Genomic DNA, 26,564 nt, shown 5'->3' on the forward strand with positions numbered 1-26,564 from the left:
AGCCAAGACTAAGCTTATGGGTGCCGCGCGTGTACGTCAGGGAGAATGGGACGCATTTGCCGACCCTTGTGGTAATATAAGGGGCTTCCCGATGAGCCGCTGTCGGAAATTGGCTTCCTTCCCGTTTTCCCCTGACTGCGATCGATCAGGGAATCGGGAGCCCGTGGGCAGACTAGCGCAGCTCCTGTCCAAGTCCGTTCCCAATGGGGCTTTCCGGATCGTCCTAATCCCTACGCCTCCCCTGCGGATCAAGATTAGGTGACTGGGCTAAGATCTGGGGCCGCGTAATTTACTTATAATGCGCAAACGCCAGGAGGTCGCACGGGACCATCTCGGGGAAACATCTGGAGCACAAGTGGAGGGGTTCAAGAGAATGTGTCGTCACGATGTCTTTCTTTGCGCACTTTCTTTTTCGAGCAGAAAGTAGTGTTGCGAAACTTTCTACCGGCCAGATGGTGTCGGTGTCGTATATCGCAAAAGAAAACTTGTAATAAAAGAGTAATTACTCATTGGCATCCACCCATGCGCAGCCATACGGCTACAAGGGAAAGCTGGTAGAGCGACTGCTCCGGTGAAGCGGTGGTCCCGGGTTCGAACCCCGGACCAGGACGAATTTTTCTTTAACTACGAAGTTTCTGAGAAAGCTGTATAGCTTTCCTTTGTAGCCGTATGGCTGCGCTTGGGTGGATGCCAATGAGTAATTAACTCCATTATTACAAATCTACTCCACCTTGGGGGATTCCCCTAAACATTTGACCATAAGAAAACTTCAGTGCTCAACTGTGCGCCAAAGAGAATGTCATTTCTGAGCGGGTTAGCTGTAAGAGTCGTGTGGACAGCGATGCTGGTGCTCCGGAGTAGGCCATCGGAAGTCATTTCATTAAAGTTAACCTGGCTCTGAGTGGATATGAATGATGGCAACGCCAGCAACACGCCGACCTTCGTCGCATGTTTTGTCATCGAAAAGTCGGAGGTCTGAAATTGCCTTCTCGTCGAGAAGTGGTATGGCTTTTTATTTGGGGCCAACTTCCCCTAAGTTGCGCATTTTCTCTGCGCTATGCCATAGTGAAGGGCCCCGGACGGAGATCGACCTTCTGGTGTTCTTTAATATGCGCTAACATTCGCAAAGTATGCTTGCGGTTTTCTACTTTGTTTCAGTCGAGCTCTGCAGCCTAAAGCCACACCCACTAAGTCATCGCGCCAAGCCGCTGAAGAAGTGTCTTGGTAACAACATACATTAAGGAAGTTAGCCAGAAAATAAGCGGTCTCCTGAATGGATCCTGTCTAGTGATGGGATCCAGAGAGGTTTTATTGCCTGGGTTTTTGAGTGAACTCCATCATCGGGTTTTGGGCGTTCTCGATGTCACTTCTTCCAGATGATCAGCAAGAAGTCAGCGAAATTTTTCGTATGCTGTACCTCTTCACTCTTGCTCTTTATAGTGTAACCAAGTTCCATTTAAGTAAGGCAGTTCTTTGGGTGCGCCTCCTAAATGCCCGTATTCTTTTACATTTTACCGAACCGATAGAGAGATAGCGAGCTAAAGTAACCATTTCTGGTGTTAGGTAAATGCAAGAAAATAGTCTAAAGAAATTTTGTTCAGATTTTTGTTCCAGCACTTATTGAGCATCTGGTTAACAATATGCATTGATGTTTGTAGCCTTGCGCAAATCTAACTGCACCATTGGTGTGAACTAATCTCTGTGGGAAGGTACACGGGAGAAAACAAATATTCCTATTGCGGACTTCGTTAAATGTGTTGCATTTGCTCATGGGTGAACAAAAAAATCAAGAATAATCAGGCTTATCTCTTTCTTTGTGTTGAACGAAAGTTTTTGTCCGCTCACAAGTATTGGTTGTGATTGCTTTAAATCTAACATGCAGTATGACGACAGAAGAAATTGAGCTGAAGTGCAAAGCCACTGCCGCATACTGTATGTTTAAACTGTTATTGCAAAAAAATATGACACCGATTCATTTAATCCGACAATTAGCTCTAGAAGAGGCAGTGACCGCGTTTTTCAGTGAGAGCTGTTTGTGGGAGACTTTCCGTAGCTGACGACGCGCCACCCTACACACAAAGAGTAACCACGTGTTGCGCGGGTGAGGAAAAGTGAGTGACGGTGTAAGCTGGGAACGGATAAAATTCGCAGAGTCTGCGCGCTCGGCTTTCCAAAAAGGGGCTAATGAAAAAAAAAGACGATAGAAGCTAGGAGGGAATGGAAGGTTGTGTAGCCTTATTCCAGCAGATAAGGTGTTCGCAAAAGCGTAACTGCTAAAATCTACAGGACGCGTACGTGTGTATAAATGCGCTAAGCTCAATAGTTGCGATATGGTACGTCCAGTTTAGTGTCGGAACAACAAGGGGTTAGTGCGCCTTGCCATAGCGCTAGCTGCAGCCGCCACAATTCGTAACAGGTGTGTGGAGTCTGCTAGACTGGCTTATGCAAATAAAACTACAGGAATCGCAGACTTGCATAAACGTCACCTCAAGCTTGCCAGATTTTACCTCACTCTGCTTTACATCGACGAAAGATAGAAAGTTTGTCAATCAAAACTGCGCCTGAAACGAAAACGTTTTGGTTTGGTTTATGGGGGTTCAACGTCCCAAAGCGACTGGCTAGTAGGAACGCCGTATAGTGACGGGCTCCGGAACTTTCTACTGCCTGGGGTACTTTAACTTGCACTGACATCGCACAGTACACGGGCCTCTAGAATTTCGCCTCCATCGAAATTCGACCACCGCGGCAGGAATCGAACCCGCGTCTTTCAGGTCAGCAGTCGAGCGCCATAACCAGAGAGCCACAGCGGCAGCTAGAGGGATTTATTTTGGTAAATTGTCCACGTCAGATTATTGTCGTTTTTATCAGAGACCAGGGGCGGTATAGAGCTCGCTGTCAAAAAATGTGCAATCACAATTCTATTTTAAGTCACCGTTTCTGCCAAACAGCACGAATGCGTCTTTCACGTGATTCTTTCCTATAAAACTTGCAATCTATGTAGTGTTCCGATTAAATTTTCTGCAAGAGGTCTCGCCAACGCTTTTATTAACTTTTCGGCCCTCTTCTCTGTTAATATACAAATGAACAGCAGTAAACAACAGGAATTCAAAGCAGCCATTAATTAGACATCAGTGTTAAGGAAAAGCACTTGCGCACTTCCCAAATGCTGCGCGTAGCGCGACAATGCTGACTGCGATGGAAGCATAGGCCCAGGGTCGTTGTGCGTGTTCTGTGTCCAGGCGAGGGTTCGCGACACTCGCGTGTGGGTTCGTGACGCCGAATCCGGTGAGATAGTGGGGCGCCGGGGAGTCTCTGGCTACATTCGCTGAGCTGAGCAGTGCAGGTCCTCTGCGTTGCGAGTTCCGACTGTCTGTTCCCGAGAATGGATAGAGTTGATCGAGCCCCGAACTCTGCGGCGCCTGCAGACAGGAACTCTTCTCTGTCCTGCCATAGCAAAACACTTCGACCCAAACACAGATGGGCTCTGCCCGCACTGTGGAGAGATCGGCGATATCTGTCACATGGTGAGGGCATGTACTCAGAATCCTCACCTTCCCCCTTCCCCACCCGTGAGGCATGGGAGTCTGCCCTTCTCAACTGCTCCACACTCGAGACCCAAAGGGCTCTAGTAAAGCGGGCGCGAGGCGGGGCCTCGTCGTGCGGTGTCCCGGACTAAGGATACCGACCATGCAGCGGAGTTTTCTGACCCTCAAACTATCTTTGAGTATTAAAGTTTTATGCGAAGCATATTACTAGAGCTACACTACAGCCCGTCGAGCGCGGCGGTGGAGCTACCATTGACTACGTGACCACGTGACCACGTGACGTTTAGCGTGACCACGTGACACCACGTGACACCACGTGACAACATGACGTCACAGCAGAGGAGAGATGGGCTGCCGGCTCGCGCGGTCGGCCGCGGCGGTGGAGGTTCCACATCAGAGGCGCTGCAGCTGACCACGTGACGCTACAGCAGCGGTATAAAGCTGAGCTTGCCTCGCTCTCCGGGCACTTACGAGGCGGCCAGGTGTTGGGATGCCGCCTAGAAGCAGGGCTGATTTGAACGAAAAGCGAAAGCTTCAGCGTGCCACAGAGACCGATGAAGAGCGGGATGAACGTCTGGCTAAGCGGCGCGCTCAATATGCGGCTCGGCGACAACGTTCTACAACAACTGAAGAACAAAGCGAGGAACTTTACCAAGCCTAGCCATCAATATGCTTCGCATCTGACTAGGCTTAACCTTAGCTAACCCTCAGCCATTTTTTCACCACCACCACCGAAGAAGGATACGGCACCTCGGTCTTCGGGAACGTTCATTGTTGTTGTTATCCTGGATGTGCCAGGTGTTTCAGGAAATATTTTAAGGAATTTTCAAAAATAGGCTTTTTGGGATAAAGATGTGGCTTTTGCGGAATAATATTATCAGTGTTGGCGGACACTGCAAAGCCGGTGAAATGGCTTAAGTGGTAAGCTGGTTATCTAAGGTCTGATAGTTAACTTTTTAAAAAACACAGCTAGGCAACTGGTTGCAATTACAGATTTGCATCCGGTCGTTAGTAATAGGTTTATGGTTTATTGAGTTTAACGTTCCACAGCGACTCAGGCAATGAGGGACGCCGTAGTGGAGGGCTCCGGATAATTTCGACCACCTGGGGTTCTTTAACGTGCACTGACATTGCACAGTACACGGGCCTCTAGAATTTCGCATCCATCGAAATTTGACCGCCGCGGCCAGGATCGAACCGGCGCAATCCTGGTCAGCAGCCGAGTGCAAAACCACTGAGCAGCCGCGGCGGCCAACAATAGGGGCACCAGTTTTTAAGAGTTCGAAAACGGGCGCTATGGCTCGAAAAAAATTGGCTGCATCGTGCCATAATACATGTGCATTCGCAACGCATGCACGCAAAGCAACTTTTCCAGTGCACGCAACTAGTCGAAAAAGCCACGTTCTGTAGAGCCATGGCGCCAATGGTAATTACGTTTTCTAAGTTCTAAACACTGCTCTGGCTGTTACTAACGACCTGCTAGAAATCTTTAATTGCATCCAGTTGCCTAGGTTTGATAGTTAAAAGTTAATTATTAAATATCAGTTAACCAGGCTACTACTTCAAACGATTCACCGGTTTTCTGCTGTCCGCCAACACTGGTAATGCTATGCTTTTCTGAAAAAGGCCAATTTTTGCCGCAAAAAAACGTATTTTTTATAATGACTTAAAGTCTTCCCTGAAACACCTCGCAAAATGGCACATACCCAAAAGGGGGATTTGGTGTTGTTGCTGTTGGACATGCTGGTTTACTTCCTCCCTTCTACCTCTTTCTCCTCTCCTCTGCCGCTGAAACCAGCTGTCCACATGAGGACACTTAGCGTAACAGGTGTAATCATAAAGGAGAGCGGGCGTAACGAAACATATATCATATCGCATATCATAAAGGAGAAATATATCAGCAAAAAAATTGCGTGGACACCAAAGGAGCCGTCAGTGCCAGCCAAATGCCTGGCGAGGTCCGTGCCGCACTCATGGAGCCCCGTGCTCTGAGGAGTCCATAGACTTCCTTCACCATACCCCCCCCCTCCTCCTCCTCCACCAGCGCGGTGGACCCTTTATGCACCATTTTATTTTTGACAAAAATGCGCATGCGCTTTGTAAAAGTATCTTTAACTCTTGTAGCCAAACATTACAAGAAAATTCCTCCGTCCAACTTTCCTGCTAGGTGGGACAAAGATTCCATCCCGCGGCGCTCTCTAGACAATTCCGTGTGTCTAAACTGCATATCAACATCGAAAGCTTTTAAGGCGCCTATCTCACCAATATATTGTAAGCTTTCCATGGAATTATGAACCAGCAAACACCACTTCGAATGAGCGCCATGTGGGAACGTTATAGAAGTTAATTAGCTGGAATACGATGGCTGCGGCGGGCACAAAACAAGGCCGTTTGTTACTTGGTCACTAGTAAAAGGAGCCTTTTGCCTGCTGGAGACGTGGCTTATATGATGATTATTACGATAATGATTGCAATTTCATCGAATTATGGTGTCGCAGCGCTTCTCTAGACGACTACTATTGGTGGAGTTTAAGTGGGGTTACTAGAGTGTCTGTTTGTAGTTGGCGAAGGATGTGTTCTTCTGCCTTGTCTAGAGTTTCGTGGGGTGTGGGGTATGTCTGTCTGGCCTGGCCTGTCTGTAGGCCTGTAGTTGTCCGGCGAAGCTGATTATGGGCTGTGGTACCCCTCACTCTACAAACCAGAGTGCCCGCACTGTGGAGAAATAGCTACATTTTTTCACATGGTGTGGGCATGCCAATTCAATCCTGCCATAGACAGACTTCCGAATCCCAATATGGAGCAGTGGGAGGCCATTCTGCACAGTGAGGACCCCGACAAGCAGCCAAGACTGGTTCACAGGTCCCACGCTGCGGCGCAGGCCAATGGGATGCCGGAATAGGCGGACCACCCAAGACTCCGGTAATTGCCATTCTTTCAATAAAGTTTTCAATCAATCAATCGCTGGACCGCTGGAGCAGCCGAAAAAGACGAAGTGACACGAACCGCGTGCAATAGAGATGGCACTCGGACGATAACCAGGCATTCTAAAGTAAACCTGTTCTTAAGTCTACAACCGTTTGGTTCGGGTCCTTTCTCCCGACGGCACTCCACAGTGGCACACATAAAATCCAGGTATAACTGTACCTCAACCGAAATTTGTTGAAACCAAAACTAGTCCTTGCCTTTATGTGGCGCATAAGAGTGCCATGCGCCGTACGTAGGCGTAAAATGGGCTACTCGAGCTCTGAACGTGGCAGAAACGACTGGGCCTTCTTTAACCTGCGCCGTAAAGGCTTTCATTTTGTAATAAAGCTGACTTTTTTTTTACCACAGCCAGCAAACACGGCATGAGAACTTCACAAACAAGGAGCATGAGGCAGAGAAAGACAATTTTGTAAACACCGAAATATGGATTTCTCGTCCACTGCAAACTTGGATGAAACAGCACGAAATATACAGCTCGAAACATCGTATTCGTCACCAGACACACCCCTGTCACTTTCACACGCACAAAAAAAAAAAACATTTTGCTGCTATTGGCTACATTCCTCACCATGCTCAGGTAAACTCGCATTTTCACGAATGCAACTGCAGTCGTAGTGTTTCTCGTCAAATCCGAAAAAAGTAGCTATACTAACGTACCCTTCCCAGTTCCTAGTTTTTGGCAGGAAATAGCTTTCGTCGCGTATGGGAGTTGCAAATGCGTACGAAGGGGCCCTGGACTTCACAGTGGACGCCATGGACCAAACTTTCGCTCATAAATCAACTCCACAGCGCGCAGTTCTTCACACTTCATCGCTTCCTTCCACATTTTCTTCTCTATTCTGCCCATTTTTCGCCTGCCCTTGGCCCCTTATTTCTTGCGCAGCTCAAGTGAGCCGTTAATTGAGATACCACCCCGTCACCTTCCGGCACGGGGCCCCATTTCATGGGCCATCGGTTGCCGTCCCGGGTTGCCGTCCCGAAAACGGGCCATCGGCTCCTACTATCAGGTGGGAAAAAAACTGCCAACCCGTTATCAGTGAGGCACGAGTTGTGCGACGACGTCCCGGGCATACCTGGCCTCCAGCACAGCGCGACGCGCCCCCCTCACCCCCCCCCCCTTTCCTCCGCCCACCATTTGCATGCATGCCTGCCTCCTTTTTTGCCGGGTCATTAACTGCGGCGTCGGCCGCTTCACAGCCTAGCCCCACCCTGCCCGCGTAACGATCGCTTCATTCTGCCTCGTTAGGTCGGAGGAGTTTACCCATGTTTAGGCGTGTAGTTTTGACGTAGCTTGTTGTCGGATGACAGCGTATGATTTTTTATGTTTATGATCTCAACCATGAGGTGTCTCTCTTGTGGTTTTCTTCCCGCGTATCTGACGATGGTTGGCCGCGCATCGCCAGGCTATATTGCGCGTTAAAATTGTCGTTCTTGGTGCTGCTGACGTCAAGATACCGTCAACGAACGTCGCGTTCTGCCGGTGTCTCAAGTTTTGTGTAATTAAGGGTAGACAGGGCTGACCACAGTGGTCCATCTCCATCGGACTCCTCCTTCCACGCATGGGAACAGCCTGAAGTGGTCCTGGTGTGGAAAGCACCTTCCGAATACCCATCTTAACGTAGCGGCAATTGCGTTAAGATGTTTTGGTTTGTTTATTGGTTCAGAAGAGTCGTGAAGCGAACAGCGCCATCTGATACATGCACAGCAGGACGAAGAAACAGGCGAACACAACGCTGGATAAAAACTGATATTTATAGTTTCGCATCATGTATAAGTAGATTACCCCAGAGATCTCAGAACACATGCGCCTAGATTAAGCTCGGACCGTGTCACAGATCACGTTGTTCGTGTCATGTGGCGGTGACGTTTCCTCGCATCTCATTAAGTTCTTAGGTGTATCAGCAGGAACCGTATATGTTAAAATAGGCGACTTCACGTGTTCAAAGTTCAACTTTTTTTTGTTGTTGTAACGATACATCATTTTTTCTTTTCAAATGATCGAGGACGTTCGCTTACTTTTTATATAAAGACAGCGCGGTTTCATTCAGTTGATTGTTTCCCTAAACTTAAAACCAAAAAGGCCTGAAGCAACAGGAGCGCGAGAGAAAATTATACATTCGATATAAAGTGAAGCGCTCCTTTTAGGCAACGTTTTTTTTTATATTCTAGCATGCAAGGTAGCCTTTTGTAACATGCGCTTGAAACATTCGGATTCGCTGCAGCCTCGCATAGTGTTTGTAGATGCAACGAAGAAGACGCAAGTCCAGCTTTCTTGGAGAAAAATTTTTAATAGTAGAATATTGTGAGGTACTCTTATGGAAATATTGAAGGCAATGGCCCATTCATCCGATGCGTAGCAAAACCTTGCTTTTAAAGCTTTGCCATCGCTCGCATCGAGTGGTTAAGACTTATAGGAAACCGATGGGGAAGGCTTTTGACGACAGCAAAAACATTAATAACAAAAAAATGCAAGCCTGCCAAAGTGAGATCTGAAGACATATTGATTGTTTTAGTGACATGTTACCGTATATTTAAAAAAAAACTGCTTTCATAAACTATTTCCTGTTTAAAAACGCTTTTATCCGGAATTTCTGCGTATATGTCTAGCCACAGCTAGAATGTAGGAAACTCGACATTCTACAAATGTGCCGACTGTGACCAGGACATCAATACAACTTCATTGCCGCGCTGTCAGGTTCCTCTCGCAGTTAACTTTCTTAGTGCTTTGTTTACGTTCCATGACGGAAGCATTCGCCGACCGGTCACTTCACGGATACCTTCACAGCGTACCAGCGCTGCTGGTGGGGTCAGACCTTTACTGTGTGCGTGTCCAACATACTCAGACAAATATTTTCAATATTGGAAATTTGTAATGAACTATTACGGAAATATTGAAGGCAAAGGTCCGTACTTCCGCTGTGTAGCAAAATCTTTCCTTTAAAGTGATTCGGTCGCTCGTGTCGAACAGTTAAGACAGCCATAGAAATCCAATGGAGAACGCTTTTGACGATAGCAAAAAGGTTAAAAGCAAAAAACTGCAAGCGTGCCGAATAGAGATCTGAAGATATATTGATTGCTTTGGTGAAATGTTAGAATATATAAAAAATTACGTTAATTTTTAATTTTTTCCCGCTTCCAGATTCTGTCAAGTTGTGTATATTCTTTTTTTATTTTTCTATTTATATACCAGATTACCAAACTTGTTATTGGCAAAGCTTGAATGCTGAATTGACTAAAAGATATGGAGTACCTACATTCAGATTTAAATATCAAGGATGTCGACAGACATGTACAAGAAGTTACGCAAAGGAGAATGCCTTTTTTTCTTAATTTGGGGTGTTGGTCATTGCGAAATCAGGAGTGCAAACCTTTTTGTACTTGAACGAGATTAGTAGAGGGAAAGACAACTGGTATATCAGACGATCACTGTAAGGCTCGTGAAAAGAAATTCGGGAAAACAGTTCCTTTATGCGCATGTTGTGTTTCGGAGCGCTTCCTAGCTTACACCGGGCGGCAAACTTCCTTCATGCTTTTGTGGCCAGACACCAGTATCCCATGTGTAATTTCTTTCTCCGTTTATCGAAAATTTTTGCATCAGTGCACACTACTGTGAAGTTTCTAATCTTTTTGTGCGCATTTTAGGAGCCATCAACAAACAAACGAGGCATACGAGTACTGTTTCGCTCATGTGTTTCTCATTTCTCATTACAAAAACAACTTTTTTAACCGGTGCTCATTGTCACAGTCATACAAGGTTTCACATGAGTGATGACAGAAAAAAAATTGGAGGGGACACTTAAGCTCCTCCTTGAGTATATGACGGGATAGCTTTAATTAATTCCGATATATGTGCAATGAGTCCTAATACCATTCCTTGCGCAATGGGGGAGCAGCTACCATGCGATGGCAAGTGCTGCCACCGGTGGCTCTTGTGCGACCGAAGTGGCTCTTGCCGAGAAACTTCTCGGGTCCAGTCATTAATTTAACTGCCACCTGCCAGGGTAATCAGTTTGCTCACAATCCGCTGCGTAGGTTGTGATGACCCAACAAGGTCACGTGACCTAGGTTGCTTCTCCGAGGATGGCTCCCTGGGCCACCCTACGCTACCGTGTTTATCGCTCACAACACCGACAACGCCAAGAACGCCTACGACGCCGACGTCAACACCAGTTTTCTGCGTAACGGGGACTTTAACGCTATCGCGTTTAAATGGTGGTTTATATTGGTAAATTGGCAAATAGGTTTTTCAGGAAAGCAAATGGCGCAGCATCTGTCTCACATATCTCGGCGGACACCTGTACCGCGCCGTAAGGGAAGGGAGGAAGGTGAGAGTGAAATAAGAAAGAGAGAAAGAGGTGCCGTAGTGGAGGTCTCCGGAATAATTTCGATCTTTAACGTGCACTGACATCGCACAGCACACGGGCTCCTCTTGCGTTTCGCCTCCATCGAAACGCGGCCACCGCGGTCGGGTTCGAACCCGGGTACTCGGGCTCGGTAGACTGGCGCCTTACCACTGAGCCACCGCGGCGGGTAAATGGTGGTTTAATAAATGAAAAAAGGGTTGGCCAGTCTAATTATCTGGAAGTGAGTGGTCACGCGGTCCCTAGGTCCAAACAGTTCATAACGGAATACTGTTCGGCGAGGTACGCGCTGTGGCCATTAGATGAACAAATAGACGCCATCTGTAATAGTTACAGCATACGATACGTGCTTTCGACCTATATTACACGCTTCATTAGCAATAACACTTTAGTAATGTATGCACATTATTTCTTTAACGACCAATGTTGAGCCGATTCGCGGCAGTTGGTGCGAGTCAATGGCCTCGACCACCCAGCAACAACTAGCGATCGATTTGATCGACGCAAGTGTCTAGTGTGAGCGCCACTTCTCAGGCCGTCTGGCGATCCGCGGGCACTCGCTTTCATTGCTTGGCAGTTCTTTTCATCTGTTCCATGCTTTCGACCGCTTTAAGCGGAGAGTTACTTCCTGGTATACCACTGCACTGCTACAGGCCACCGAAGGCGAAACCCGCATTGATTGAGCCCTTGCGTGCCGCCGGTACTGGGAGCCTGAAGGTGCCCGCCTAATGCGGTTGACGAGTGTTTTTTTTTTTATTTCACAGCGAACTCAGTGACAGTGCAGTGCTGTAGTTACCTTATAGTACATCGTATGCAATTTTTCACGATTATTTAACAGTACAGTGCTGTAGTTGCCTTATGGCCTCATGATACATCGTATGCATTTTTAACGATTATTTAGTTAGCATCATCTTCCACATAGTGGGTTTTCAGTTACTCGGTGAGGGAACGTGAGAGTAGACTTTTTCCAGTCGCGCAATCACGCCTACGAAGGGATCTCAGTGGCACGTTAGTGAGTACAAAACCAGCGAGCCAGCCTTTATTATCTTGGCAGTTACTTTGGTCAACTGGCATAGTTAGGGAAGACGAGCTGAGTCGCATATGGGGTTGAAATAAAAACACCTGTTTTTTTTTTTAAGCGCGCACATTACACAAAATGTAACTAACTGCATTTATAGCCATTGATCTGCCGTGCATTACCTGTCATGCCTCATATAATGCCGCTCTCACTGCGGTTGACGTACTGTTCGTCACGTCGAGCCATCACGCTAGGTTTCCCGAATTCTTTGTCTTTAATGTATGGGATTTGCTTATGCAGAACTTTATCTGGGATGACAACGCCAGACTAGCTATTCAACTGCTAGTAACAACAACAACAGTACAAACAAGTCGTTTGGTCTTAGTAACACCCATGCTTCTCTCGTGATAATAATGCAAACTTCGAAGGCAACGCCGTGTAGCTCTACCACTAGGAAACACGAAGTCCGTGCACTTCGAAATTGTAGTAACTTTTATGCCCCTATGTTTCAGTCTGTGCCTTTAAGTCCAAGGTTGTCTCTATACCTCATAAGTTTTCGTAAAGCATCGCCACACGACGGTCGGATCCCCAAAACGTAGTACGCACAAACCTGAATACAGCACTTTACACAGTGTGCTTAGTATAAGAAAGCAAACTATCAGCAGGAAGGTTGCCACTGGCACAGGCTCTAAATGACAGCGGTTTGCCAACACATCCTTACTGCCACATCACTGTCGACATGCGTCAATGTTCATGTTATATCGTTAGGTGGCAGCCAGAACCATTGGAGAATGTGCCGCAGGAATGATACCAAAGCGGTAAAGCCGGGGTCAAAAATCTGTGAACCGCGTGTTCGTCAAACGAAGCTGATATCTCCATCCGGTAGCTGGAGACCACACTTGTGGAGATAAAAGCACAAAGTTTCGACTTTCATCTCCATCAGTGTGGTCTCGAGCCGCCGTCTAATACCAGAGCTATCGGCTTTGTTTGACGAACACGCGGTCCACAGACTTTTGACCTCGACTGTAAATAATTAAGCAGTAGGCGTTGTCCAAAGAAGCAAACTGATGCGAACATATGGAACGGAGACTTTTGCTTTGTTCTCAAAAAAAGGCAGTTTTATTCCTCTAGATCAGTAGTGCGCGGCCAGCGGCTGTTCTTTTAAGTCTTTCCATTTGAAATCTGAGCATGGTTTCGCTGTGCTCCTCATAGGTGCCGTACACCCCCATGTTCATCAGCTTCTCTGTCGAGGCGCAGGTCATGACGCCTAAGGCTTGCTTATACGCCCTTCTGATGCATGTTTCCATTTTGTTCTTTTCCCCTTTGTTAGGAGCACTTTCTTGGTTAAACCAGTGCCCAGAAACATGGACCCGAAGAACCACGAAGGAAGACGGGCGGCGAGATCATTGGAGTTGGACAGGTTCCTAAAGAAGAAACAGATGGTTCTGTATGTTGACGCGTCCAAGTACAGAACGAAGGAAAACGCTAGGGCGGTAGCAGTAGTGAACGCCAATGGGAATATAGTTACTGGTGCATCAGTGCGCACAAGGACAACACAAGCAGCGGAAGAGATCGCCATAGCTCTAGCCCTGACTGAAGCCAATCGGCAGGGACTGAGTTACTGGATAGCCACGGATTCTCAGGCTGCAGCAAGGGCGTACAGAGATGGAAGGATCGGCCGAAAAGCCGCGAGTATCCTCTTCGAACAAAAACAACACAGACATGGACATGGTGTTTGGACAACACAAACATTCAACACACCATCATTTGGGTCCCTGACACTGGGGTTGAGGGAAATCTCATGGCAGACACCGTTGTCCGAGGGTTCACGAACCGGAGGGCGGGTTTGCCGGTGGAACCCTTCAGCACGCCAGAATCTTACGGGGAGGCAATGAAGGCGTTGTTGGGAGCGCGCTAGAAGTACTCGGCTCCGGCGGATATCCTCGACAGAGAGCAGGCCACCACGCTCAGACGACTACAAACAGACACCTACCCAAGCAAAGCCATGTATCACAAAATGTGGCCGAACAGATACGCGAAAGAGTGCGTGTGGTGTGGGGGCTACGCCACAACGTACCACGCCACCTGGGGCTGCGAAAAAAGCCCTTTACTACCAAAGGTAAATAGCCCTAGTCTAGAGCAGTGGGAGGCCCTCCTGGCTGACTCCGACCCGAGCACTCAGCTTATGCTGGTGACGAGGGCCAAGGCAGCGGCGGAGGCCAACGGTATCCTGGACTAGGGAAGACCGACCACTGTAGCTCCACATCTATCTATCCCCATCCCCCTACTCCCTAACTCTTCCTTTTGAAAAATAAATAAATAAATAAATAAATAAATAAATAAATAAATGTTTTTACTACTACTACTATTCCTCTAGAAACACGTGAAGATGATATATGGCACACAGTGTGCGTCGGCGCTGGCATATTTAACGGTGCGTTTGTTTCGTCAGAAAAGATGGTCGGGCCAGACGTCCACGAGAACTCGCAGGAGATTTTCTCGATTGACTTCGCGCAAGGTAAAAATGTGGTGGAGCAAGACAGACAATACATCAGGCGGGAAAGGTAAAGATGTGCTCCATGTATCTCCTTTCTCTTCTTTTTGATGAATAGGCTCAAATCTACTCTTTTGGATTATATTCTTCAGCTTTGCACCCAGTAAAAGCGCAAAAGCGTTGAGAATACTGCGGTTTCAGAACAGCCATGTCGGCGCTGTTGAGAAAACAACAAGCAAGCATTTGCGAGCAAGCTTTACGGCGCAAACCACCGCACCTGTGCTTGGTTTCCGCCACCCCACTGCCTCTCTTCAAAAGGTGTTTGGACGATGCGCGGTTCGTTGTGTGGCGTCAGATGGGAAATTCGAGGCTCGCACACGTATGCGCAGTAATCAGTCACATGCTAAGGAAACGCCAGTCGTTTTCTGCTTATTGAAGCGCAGGTACCCTCCAAGGATAGTCCCGCTTGCCTCGGCCTCACACTAGAGCAATTTATTATATTGACGCTGATACATTGCTTGTGTTCACAGAGGCGCATGAAGAAATGCACGGGAAATTGTGAACAAGGAAACTCTGTGAAAAATCCGAGGGGACACTTTAGCTCCGCCTTAAGGTTATCACGCGATAGCGTAATTGGTTAATTAATATATATGCAGAAGGTGATTCTCTACTTTACATTCGTAGACCTCTGGGAGCGCTCATACCCACCGCAGGTGCTCCCAGCGGTGGGCTTTGTGCGGCTCAGGTTGATCTTCCTGAGTAACCATCAATTACCTGCCACCTGGTTTGCTCATTATCCAGTGGGCAGGTTGTGATGACGCCGCATGGTCAGGTGACCTGGGTGGCCCGCTCTCCTACTAATTTGCTTTCTGGAGACCACCTGCCAAAGCCATGCCCGCGATTGTTAGCTCACAACGGTGACGCCTACAACGCCAACACCCGATTTACAGGGCCTTTAGCGCTGTCGGGTAAAAACCGAGAAGCAGATTACGGCGGGCGGACAAAATTTGTTTCTGGAACAAAAAATGAAAAGAAAGCCCGGCTTCACATTAGAAGTGATGAAAATGAAAATCGAGAGAAAAACGGTACAGAAGAATTTTAAAGCCGAAAAATAAACGAACCGTTCTATAGGCAAACACACCAAGGACGAGCTTTTCTTGGCATCCAAGGCGCGTTAGACAACTGGCGGCTCAGCACAAAACAAGATAGATTTCGCGCGGCCAGTGTTTCCCGCCTCGTGCACTGGGTCCAGTTTGACAGGATTCACGCACAGACAGTAGTAGATCGATGTTTACAAAATTGCGCTGCCTTATTTCTTCCTATTCACAACAAAAATAAAGTTAAATAAGAAGACAATGTCAAAAGGTAAAGACTAAAAAAAAATTCTTTTCTTCCTTGCCTGTATTGTAAATTGGCCCTTCTTTACCACGTGAGGGCACTCGCCGTGAAGCATACCACGCCGCAGGCCAAACAGTTCGTCTCATTCGCCCCATAGAATGTTGCGCCCCGACAGAAGCGACGCCTGTATGCGGGAGGGAAGCGGGCGGCTAACGGTTTCTGCGGGGGCTTCCTGCAACATCCATCCATCAAGACTTCCGGTGGCTGCCTTGCCGGTCCCACCGCCGAGCGGGGCGGAGGCCAAGAGCCGAAGAAAAGATGGAGCGCACTCGCAAATCGACAGCAGGCCGCTATCCATTTCGTTCCCTCGAAGCGCGCTGATTGATTCTTGAAGGAAGGGAGATATATGCTTGCCGCGCGCACTGTCTTCGTCGTCGAAATCGGAGAAAATGGCGCGGGATGAAGTGTGGCACGAGCCCTGAACACGGTGGCGCGAAGAATCTTGAGGGCAAATGTTAGAAAAATTCAGGGGGGCACTTTGCTGACCTAAAGTGCGGTGAGGCGGAAGCCTTAGGCGCGGTGTTGCTGCTTGTGTCACCGATGTGTGGTTAAGATGTTATGTACAAAATTGTTTTTGAATCTTAAATGCTGGAGACACTGGAGGGGAAGGCATCCGTCTGATTCGACGACTTTCTGCAAACACTATCCAGCGTCCTAGACAAGAACTACATATGCGTTGGCAGGAAGTAACGTAGCCATCCGCACGCTTGTCTGCGGAACGGAAGGATGGGGGTTCGAATCCCATTGTGCATAAAGAATTTTTTCTGGTCTTACTAGAACAAGCGTGACACCTCTGCTGACAACCTTCTCTCGACAACGATGAGGCATTAAAGGCTTCCGCCTTAATAAACGTTTCAGCCGGGGATATTACACGGAGCATAGGTAGAGAAATACAACGTGTCCCTTTGCTTCAAAGAAAAAAACACAATCGCAAGGGATTCACCAGATTTTAGTTTGCGAAGAGCCAGCTGTAAGGAGGCTGATTTGTGGCTTCGCCGGTATTCAGACCGCCACAACAGCGCCGATGTTTTCTTTTTGAAAGTTAATAAGGTGGAAATTCATGATGATGACAACCACACTGAAGGGTTACAAATAACGCGAACCCACACCCAAGCGCTAGCTGCTAAATAAGATGCCTTCTTTGCGTCGATATGCACAGCAATATATAAGTCTGTCGATATAATTTTTAAAGTGCGCTATATGCAACTTCCTTCCTTTGTTGCACGTTGGGTGCCCTACTCTCCTCTCGTGAACGTTCTCCTTCTAAACTTATAGATAAACTTATAGATATAAACTTATAGATATTAATAAAAACCATAGAGGCAATAAAGTCAGCTTGGGAGCAGAATGTCATAGCATTCGATTTTATTATTGTCGCAACTTCTGTCGCTACTTCTGCGTGTGTTCGCCTCAGTTTCTTTGCATAGTTCGGTCCATCAGCCGCCATATTCGGACTGCTAGCTGCAGTAACCGGTATCCGCTACACTGTGAATATTTGTGCGATTATTTCCGAAACTGCGTCAAGGCGCGGCGAGTCACATGATATGACGTCATAGCCACACCTCCGCTCCGCAGCTTGAAGGTCATTTTTCCGAGCGACATGACCTTGAGGTTTTACATTGAAGGAGTAGACGGTAAAAGCTATACTACACGCTACTAAGTTAAAAAGACGTAACGGTATATCAAAGCCCAGAAACAAAACTTCACGAAAGTAGCAACATACAATTCTGCTGAGCAGCACAGAGACAAAAACAAAAAAAGAATACAATGCGCCAAAAAACCAGCCAATTCTCCAACTGCACTTTTGATTTTGTACCTAGCTGAAGGCACAGACATCCTCACGGGACTGTGTAAAACATGTAATAAAGTAATAGAATAATTGCAAAAATAAGACATCACGAAAGTTGCAACTTTCATAAAGACGATTATGTCGAGCAAGAGAGAAGAAAAATTAACAGAATGCATCGTGAAAGTACGCAAATTCTTAATATTTCCATTGGACTTAGTGTTCTTCCTTTCTTCACATGTTTTTGCAACTGATATCATAACAGTTTGTTGTCAAAATCACATATTGATATAACGCTCTTTAATTCAATAGGCTAAGATCATTCATGATATCTTCTGACTGTCTATCAATGAGTTAGGTACCGCACATAATTTATCGAAACATCTCGCGCAGCAGTTTCCTTTTTTACCGAGTAACATAGCAGCTTCCTTAGATTGTTATATCGTTGGATGCTTTCGCCTAAAAACTGAAAACATTCTAACGCGTTTTATGAGTTCTCCTCTTCCGAACTTTTATATATATGACGCAACTTATCTCAAACTCTTACAAATGTGCATGACATGTTCATCGGAGGTAAAGAATTTATCTATGCGCAGACCCAAACATTGGACAGAGTCGGTGTAAGGAAGTGGGACGCAACAGCAATCGTCAGAGCGCAGTTAATGAAGCCTTAGGTCACCATTGTGTTCAACGCGCCTGCGAGGATTCCAAATGCACATGAACTTTATTTTATCAGGATTTACGTATGTTATTTTTAGGCATCCAATTCATTATTCTGCTTACATCACCTTGTATCACGGATAACGCATATTGATAAGGTGAATGAGAAATATCATATGGTGTATTGTAAGCATAGTGAAATAACTGTGGTGAAAGATTTAAGGTATTCCGGTTTTTTATATCAATGTTGAAAATAAGCGGCCCAATTGTTGAGCCTTTCGGTTAGGTAGTTATCAAAGAATGCCGCAAATTTACCTGCATCCAAATCCCATTATGTTCAGTCTTCCAGTTAAATTCCTAACACGAACACAATCGAAAGCCTTAGTCATGTCTGGGAACAACGTCAGTGTCATTTCACTGTTATCAGCAGCTGTACAAACGGAATCATTGAAATCTTCAAATAATGTTGTAGTACTTCAATGTTTTCTAAATCCATACTGTTTATTAGTTAACAGCAAGTGTTTGTCATAGGAGCTCATCGTACTACCATGCAGGTCTTTTTCGATTATAAGAGTTATTATAGGATGTATGGCTGTTGGTCTATACTTGCTTTTTTCGCTGATTTTTCTCCTTTTATTGTACAGGTCTAACAACTATTTTTTTTTTAATTTACAAAACCAGAGCATCTTGCTCTATTTAGCTCCGTTCATGAAGAGGTTTCTCTAGTTAGAAACACTGCAGAACCTCTCGCATATATCTCCTCCTTATCACCATTCCTCACACGAATCCTGTATGCATAACTCATAGCTCACGCCATAATTTTCCTCAATCGTTCTATTTAATCTGAAATTTATTGATTACGAATATGCCTAATCTTGGCTGCATATCAGCGGTGAATAGCTCGACGTCATGCTTATGTACCAAAACTCGCATTTATTAATGCAGAGCGCTCTACGCTCTGTGGCAAGTTTGCAAAAGCTTCCACGGGATTCTGAAGGGGAGCCCGTTAATTGCCAACACCTGGCGATGGCAGCGAGAACCTGTTCAAGGGCCATCTGTGCTCGCTCTTCCGGCCCAGCATGACACGGGCTGACCGCTCTCGAAAAATCTCGGCTGCTGTCTGTGACAGTTTAGAGAGCCACTCTGGCGCAACTATAGCAAGGAGTCGCAATGGCTCCCATGCAGTACCGTGCAGTGGAGCCGATCCATGCATCACACCATTCCGTTGAAATGGTGCGTTTTGCGTCCACCTGAGTTCGTTTTCATGGTTTTCTTGGTATTTTGATGACCATACTTGTTCACCTGCGGTTGTATTGAACCTCCTTTCCTATTTGTTCCTGATCCTTCTATCTCTTTCCTTGTTTCCGTTTTCTCTCTCTCCCTCTATCTTCTTTTATTTCTGTTTTGGCTGCTTCTATAGCAATGGGCTCTGGATAAGTTTAAGGGCCAAGGAGCACTACTGTAGGATCTCCGGTTTCAGGCCGGGTACCGAGTGGCTGAGTAGTTTTCAACAGTTGAAATTTCGTTTTATGGCGTCCCTCCTTTTGTCGACGTTGTCACCGTTGAATGAAGAAAAATGTTCTGAGTTCACGGTACAGGTTTGGATGGCAGCCTCTCTCTTCAAACAGATGACAGCTCGTGGAAACAACACAGAAAAACTCTGCATATGCATTTTCTTGTCAGTGAATACACGACCCAGGCGTAGTCATGCAGAGAATTTAGAAAAGGGGCTACATCGGCGTAATACCTAAGTAAGGCAAAGGAACACGAGAGAGTACATTTCAATGTTGCCAGATGAAGCCATTGTCCTGAATAACAAAGACTTAACCCCATTATAGTGCACAAAGTGCACATCCTAGCTGGCAGGAAAAATTACATCATGATTAAAACACACCTTTGACGTACTGGTAGAGCATGACCCGGCGTTGCTGACCGCAAAACTGACCTCGAAAAATCACAGATTACGTCGGCGCGGTAACAAAGAAAATATTTCTTCCCAAGGTGCGGGGAATTGAACTCAGTACTTCCACATTACGAGGCCCACAAAACCGCACTGTTTCCTGAAGAACAAAGGTGAACTTAGCACACGCATTGCCCTACGACTACATGCGAATGATTAGGTGTGTCATTAAGAAGAAAGAATTAAGGACTAAATAAAAATAAAACGTAAATATATAGAACAATGCTTTCGCATTCAAAACACGTAAGTAATCGTAAGTGCCATCCGTTTTTTTTACACACTTTTTACAAGTGTCGCTGTCAACACTCTAGTATCTTAGAACCATAACTCACGAATCCCGATGATATCTCCTGTGCTTTCATTGAACTTTCTTGCCCACTGCACTAAAAAGCAGTCTTATAATGTGCATGATGTCTCAGAACGTGGTACGCCGCCCTCGGTGGCGTTAAATGCCCCGCAGACGCAACTAAGCCGTAATTTCGCCATGAGTATGGTATTTTCCTAACGTAACAAAATCAAAGACGTAACATAACGTAATGTAAAGTATTGCTGTTTCTCTTTAAAAGCTCAAATGGTTATGGAAACAGAGAAGGTTCGATGAAAGCGGCCTGAAAACTACGCTAGACCAGCTGCCCATAGCATTGTGCCCTGAAGCACGACGTCATCGCTGATCACGTCTAAAAAGGCGACTTTCACAAGTGGGATGGAGTCGTGACCGATCCAAACAAAGCAGCGGACCAAGAATCTCGCTCAAAGAAAGTGAGACGGGGTCGCATGGGTCTGCGTAATAGAAAAATCGGCCGCGGGGTCACGGCCTGACAGGAAGCATCGGGACGTGTCTGACAAGCGACGGGCTGCAGCCAGGACGAACGCTCGAGATCCGTCACGAACTGTCGAAGAAAGGAAAACGAAATCCAGACAGGAAGAGAGGAAGGCAGATAAAATAAAGAACAGTGGGCCTACAAGACACCCTCTACCCTCCTCGCGGCCCTTCTAATGGCATTATATTGGGAAGGAGGGAAGACATAACGGTGCAACTCTCGTCAGCTTCAGTCCCTGTCTCTCTCTTGAAGATGGGGGCGGGGAGTTGCCCCGCCAGGCCCCCAAATCACCTCTTCGACTCACCGCAGCGTAGCGAACGACGTACTGCACAGACACCCCGCTCCTCAGGGAGCGGTACGTTCCGCGCCGAGGCCAAGGGCAGCTTGCAACACAAAGGGCAGCCCGGCAACCCCTGCCGCGCGCGCTTCCGGTCGCGCCGGTACGCTCGCGTTCCTCTGCTTCCTCTGTGGACTCAACTCTCGTGGCGGCTACACGCGTTCGTTCCCTGCATGCCTTCCGGTCTCTGTGTGACTCATCCTCACAACCTTGCAGTAGTAGCATCAACAGCAGCACCAATGCTTCCTTTCTATGCATTTTCTTAGCTCCCCGACTCGGCGGCTTGAGAGTCAGGGGCCGTGCACCGCGGAGCAGCGAGACAGTGAAACAGAGGAACCGCATTTACTACCTGTCGTCTGCACTTCCAGGGCAATTTCGTCTGCACCGCGGACCCCGCGTCACTTCCGCGGCTGCCACCAGAGGACTCACTGAAATTGTGCGCAGGCGCCTGGTGCCCGAGATTCCCTGTCTGCTCCCGCGACTTCCTATTGGCTGACGTCAACGGAAAGAACTTTAAGGAAAAGGAAAAGAGGAAGTGCGCAGATAAACGAAACTGCCGACGTCTGCGAGTTCTGAATTGCACTTGACAATTCAAATCGACGGTTAAGCACATCGTACCGCTGCGTTCCGCAAGGAGGTAGGGAAGTGGGGTCGGGGGAGGCGTGCGCTTGGGGACATTTCCCGCACATCTGAGAGAAATCAGGGACAGCCGGGGAAAAGCGAGATAAGTGCCCGCTGGAAAAGAAAACTCATTTTCGGAGGAAGCCCGTGAACTTTGATCGCGATGCCCGCGCTACGCTAAACAATTATCGCTTCCTGAAGAGCCGAGTGTTGCTAACGGCGCGAATATTTTGTAAAGCAATTTTCGGCATGGAGCAACGGCTTTCTTTTCTGCAAGCGTCGTTGGTTAATTTTGTTTTTCGCTTCTGCTTGCTTCCTCCTTTACTTTTTAGCTACCTAGCGCCATTCGCAAGCTATGCTTCCAATTGAGTCTCGTAGCGCCTTATCTTGCCAGAAAAGCACTACTTCAAGGGATTTTTTTATGTTGAGGAGCACTGCTCGTGTGCGAAATTGGATTTCACGCCCCTTTCATCCACTTCACGCTGATAATAAGACCGCTGTGCAGCCAGTAACACCACAGTGTACATTTTTTGTAGCTTCATTCATTCATGGCAAGTAGTGCTACGAGTAGATAGTTTTTAAAGCTCAAAGTTATCTATTTCTGGTGCATTTATTTCAATAAAGGCGGGCGTATTGTGAACATAATTCGCACTTGCAAAATGTTTTGAAATTGTGCTATGGCTAAATAGTTGTGTTGAATGTTGAATTAAATTTTTCGCCACCAGGAGGTAAGAACAGGTGGAGTCTGTCGGTAGTATCTTGCTCACAGAGAGTTCGTCGACCCAGTCACCTTCTCCTGACGCATTTTCTTCTGCATCCTGAAGAAAAAACATATTCTACATTAATTACTAGGGTGAAGCAGAACCAGGATAACCAAATACTGATTGCAGACTTCTTTGTTTTTTTAATGAATGAACATGGCTGACGATTGTTGTGTGCCTAAGACTGTGGGACTATAGTTTCGCTCTGGCAAGTATCGTTCTTGGGTCCTAGTTGTTTACTAGTTTCTAGCTGTTTCATTTGTCGATTTTACAATGTCAGGACTGAGCTCAACTCAAGAAACGAGCATGTGGCTATTCAATGTGCTGTGCTTGAACGCATCGGGCCCTTGCGATTCCAGACCCGTAGACTGCTGACGAACTAAAACCTGCAGACGAAATTGGTTACCAGGATACGTGTTTAGTAAGTCTTACAAGGTGGAATTGCTGCGTATCCTACACTAACTGTTCGCTGTGTAGAGTGTTGCAACATATTTTATGAAGGCATAGAAGGTTCACAGTCACTCTTTCAAGAAGTTGTGTACGCAACATTCCTATGCCATTGTTCTGGGCTAGGTTGGCTATTATCATATAATAATCAAGTTGTTATAGTCCACTATTCACCAATATTAATCAAACTGAAATGTCTACAAAAAGGGAGAAAATGAGGCTGCGGCAATGCGCCAATGAAAGGAAAAAATGTTTGATTTACATATTTATTTATTTACGTGATACTGCGGACCTTTTTGGTCCAAGTAGGGAGGGCAAAAGCAAATTACAAGAAATGGTTACAGTGCATTGAAGAAATAGTAGCTTACGTACATACATATATGTTTAAAATTCATGCATGTAGATATAAAAGCACTCCAAAATACATCTCTGTCAGATCTGAAATAATCACAAATGCAACTTTGAAAAACCAAGAACACCTCCGGGAAAAGAGAACCAAAGGCCCTTCTCAATACTCTACCTGCGTAGTGCTTTCAAGCTTCCATGTGAGCTAATAATTATGCTTTTAATTTATCTTTCTCCTTCTTTTCTTCTGTTTCATCCCATAATCCCTGAGCGAACATGCGATTGTCAAAACTGTTTTTGCCTTCAAGCTATCTTTGCATAAAGCCGCGTACCGTTTTATTTTGAGTGCCCATATTCACATGGAATGTTTTAGAGCGAAAAGCTCTACTCCTCCCATGCTGGGCCTCAAGGTCAACTGGCTCTTGGATTTGACCTCTAAGGGGAGGCGGACCACATGTGCAAAATTGCGCATGGCGCATGCCTCGACCTTCATTTTAATCTTCACCTTCATCTTCCCCCTCTGTGCACTCGCCAGTCGCTGCTGCAGGTCGCTGCTGTGCTGGCTGCTGCTCACCGCTCCTCCTCGCCAGTTGAGGCATGTGATGTGTCACGTGATTCGCTCTTGCGCTTGGCAGTCACACCGCCGCTGAGCTGGCTGCTGCTCGACCGCTCCTCCTAGCCAGTTGTGGCATGGGATGTGTCACGTGATTCGCTCCTGCGTTTGGCAGTCACACCGCCGCTGAGCTGGCTGCTGCTCGACCGCTCCTCCTCGCCAGTTGAGGCATGTGATGTGTCACGTGATTCGCTCCTGCGCTTGGCAGTCACACCGCCGCTGAGCTGGCTGCTGCTCGACCGCTCCTAGCCAGTTGTGGCATGGGATGTGTCACATGATTCGCTCTTGCGCTTGGCAGTCAAGTCCGCCGCTGCACCGACCGCCGCTCTGCACGCCAGCTCTTGCCCTTGTTGCACGTGTTGCACCAAGTTATTTGCTCTCGCTGAAGTCTTGAAACAATAAAGATGAACCAAAGCTAAACAGTGTCTAACCATGCTTAACTGAGCTTTTTCTCTTTATATCCTGGCTCAGCTGAGTGTAGCCAGAGCCACTTTTTTGCAAAATCCAATTGACATCCCTGCTTGAGGCCCGAATTATTTACACGTCCACTGCCGCAGTGACTTTCTGACCACAATTCCCTGTGCGTCGGGATATAATAAATCTTATTCGGTGCTGCATGACCGGCCAGTGAGCTGTTGGTGAAACCAGGCTATTTAAGCCGCCCGTAGATCACAATAGCGACCATTTATTTGAGAACCTTAAAATGACTATGAATTCATGCTTTTCACGAGGCTTTGGACTTAATACGCTACACAGGCTTCATTGCATGGCTCCGTATTCGTGGCTGCACAGTTTGCCCTACCCAAACCTTATTCGCATGAGAAGTGAGTTTCGACTCTCTACCACTCCGCACAAAAAGCGCAGACGAAAAAGATAATTCCGCACAAGCCAAATCGGCCAGCACCCCCTATTCTAAACGCGCCGGGGCTTCTTGCCAAAGGAAAAGAGCGAGGGGGTTAGTCTGAGCCATCTGTTAATCGACGCGGCACACAGTTTCTCGTCTGTTTGTTGACAGACGAGACACGAGAAAAAGGAGTGGAGAGGCGTCTTTTTTGCGCTTCGCACACCACAGTTCGCTTGTTTCAGACCGTTTCCACTTCTGTTTGGCGAAACGCGGCCGCCGTTTCGTGTTTACACAAAAGAGGAGGCCGGTTTAAATTTGGTGCCCCTGCACCAACCGCGGGCTCTTCGTCGAGCCCAAGGCGGAAGTGACGCGAGCTGAGTGCGCTGATGCGGCTGCGCTTAGCAGACGACTGTTTCCCTCGTGTTCCGCCACTGGAACAAGGTGGTCGTCTGCTGGCGTCGTCTTGGCCGCACGTGTTCCCATGCGTTTCTGTGAAAGTTTGTTGACCCTGGCCAGGGGCTGTGCGTTTCGGGTTTGAAAACATGCAGATCTTTCGGCATACTCTCGGTGTTCTGCCATCGTCGTCTTTTGTGCGTGTCTGTGCAATGTCTTGAAGCATCGTGTTCAACGAGTGTGAGGAACCACCGGTCACCGGCTAGCCATCAAGGAGAAGACGTGGATAATGCTTTCAGCGCTTCAACTTCGAAACTCGCACAAGGATTTGTTCTAGAGTTAGAATGACCACCAGCTGTTGTTCTGCGTCTCTTATCTGTAAACAATATATTACCTACCAGTTAGGCCCAGGAGATTGCAAAGCATCGGCCTCCGGAATTGTACCCAACTAAGAAGAAGCTCCAAGTTCTATATAATCACTTCGCGCAATTTTTAAGCCGCTCTTAAGGACAGTGTTGCATTGAATACTGTCAGAAATTTCTCCTTTCCCAGTTATGAGGTCTCTTGTCGACGCCTGTATATTTTTCAAGGGGCGTAGTATTTTCACAAGCACTTACTTCAATAGTCTTGAAGAAACTAAATTTACGATCAAAAGTGTTAATTATGGAACCTCGGATAGCTGTCCATATCTTTTCCACTTGATAGCAGAGCTGTGGACATTAGATTCGTACCCTCCTCCGCGTAGGGTGCTCTAGAAACTGCGCGAACTTTTCCCTAGGTGTGGAGCCTTGGTTGTCTTGGAAACATGCAACAACCACAGAGCCTTCGACCAAACGCTTGGCAGTTCAACTGAGAGGAAAAGTTGAAAGCGTTCTAAATGCCTTAAAACAAGCTCCAAGCGACGAAACTTTCCGTCAATCTCTGACCACCGGCAATCCTGTGAAGTCATCGAACGACCAAAATCGAGACAGTTTTCGTGTTCGCGACGAGTAATCCTCGAAGGAACCATGCTGAGACCGCCAGCGGATGTTGTCCACCAGCGCCTTCATGCCATTTCAGCCAGGTACAAGAAAATAAGGACGCTGTCGGAGGTAAGTGCACGCCATTCGAGCGTTGTGTTGAGGCGTTCTTAATGTAGTCGTGTAAATATTTATTTTTTTTATTTATTTATCATC

General features: G+C 46.9%; 1 protein-coding gene across 7 annotated transcripts in view; it reads left to right on the forward strand.

Annotated features, from left to right (window-relative positions):
• Positions 1–26,564, forward strand: part of sick (sickie) — a 973,111-nt gene that overhangs the window by 112,946 nt on the left and 833,601 nt on the right. The window contains exon 1 of one of the 7 annotated variants that reach the window (XM_089586321.1): positions 26,239–26,480. The exons of the other annotated variants lie outside the window; for them this stretch is intronic. Within the exon in view, the coding sequence (XP_089442447.1) occupies positions 26,397–26,480 (84 nt within the window). The 5' untranslated portion in view covers positions 26,239–26,396. Of the gene's footprint in view, positions 1–26,238; positions 26,481–26,564 lie in introns of those variants that run through there. 7 annotated transcript variants of the gene reach the window in all.

This window comes from Amblyomma mixtum, chromosome 4 (assembly GCF_055824585.1).
Source record: "Amblyomma mixtum isolate Tamu chromosome 4, ASM5582458v1, whole genome shotgun sequence".
NCBI lineage: Eukaryota > Metazoa > Arthropoda > Arachnida > Ixodida > Ixodidae > Amblyomma > Amblyomma mixtum.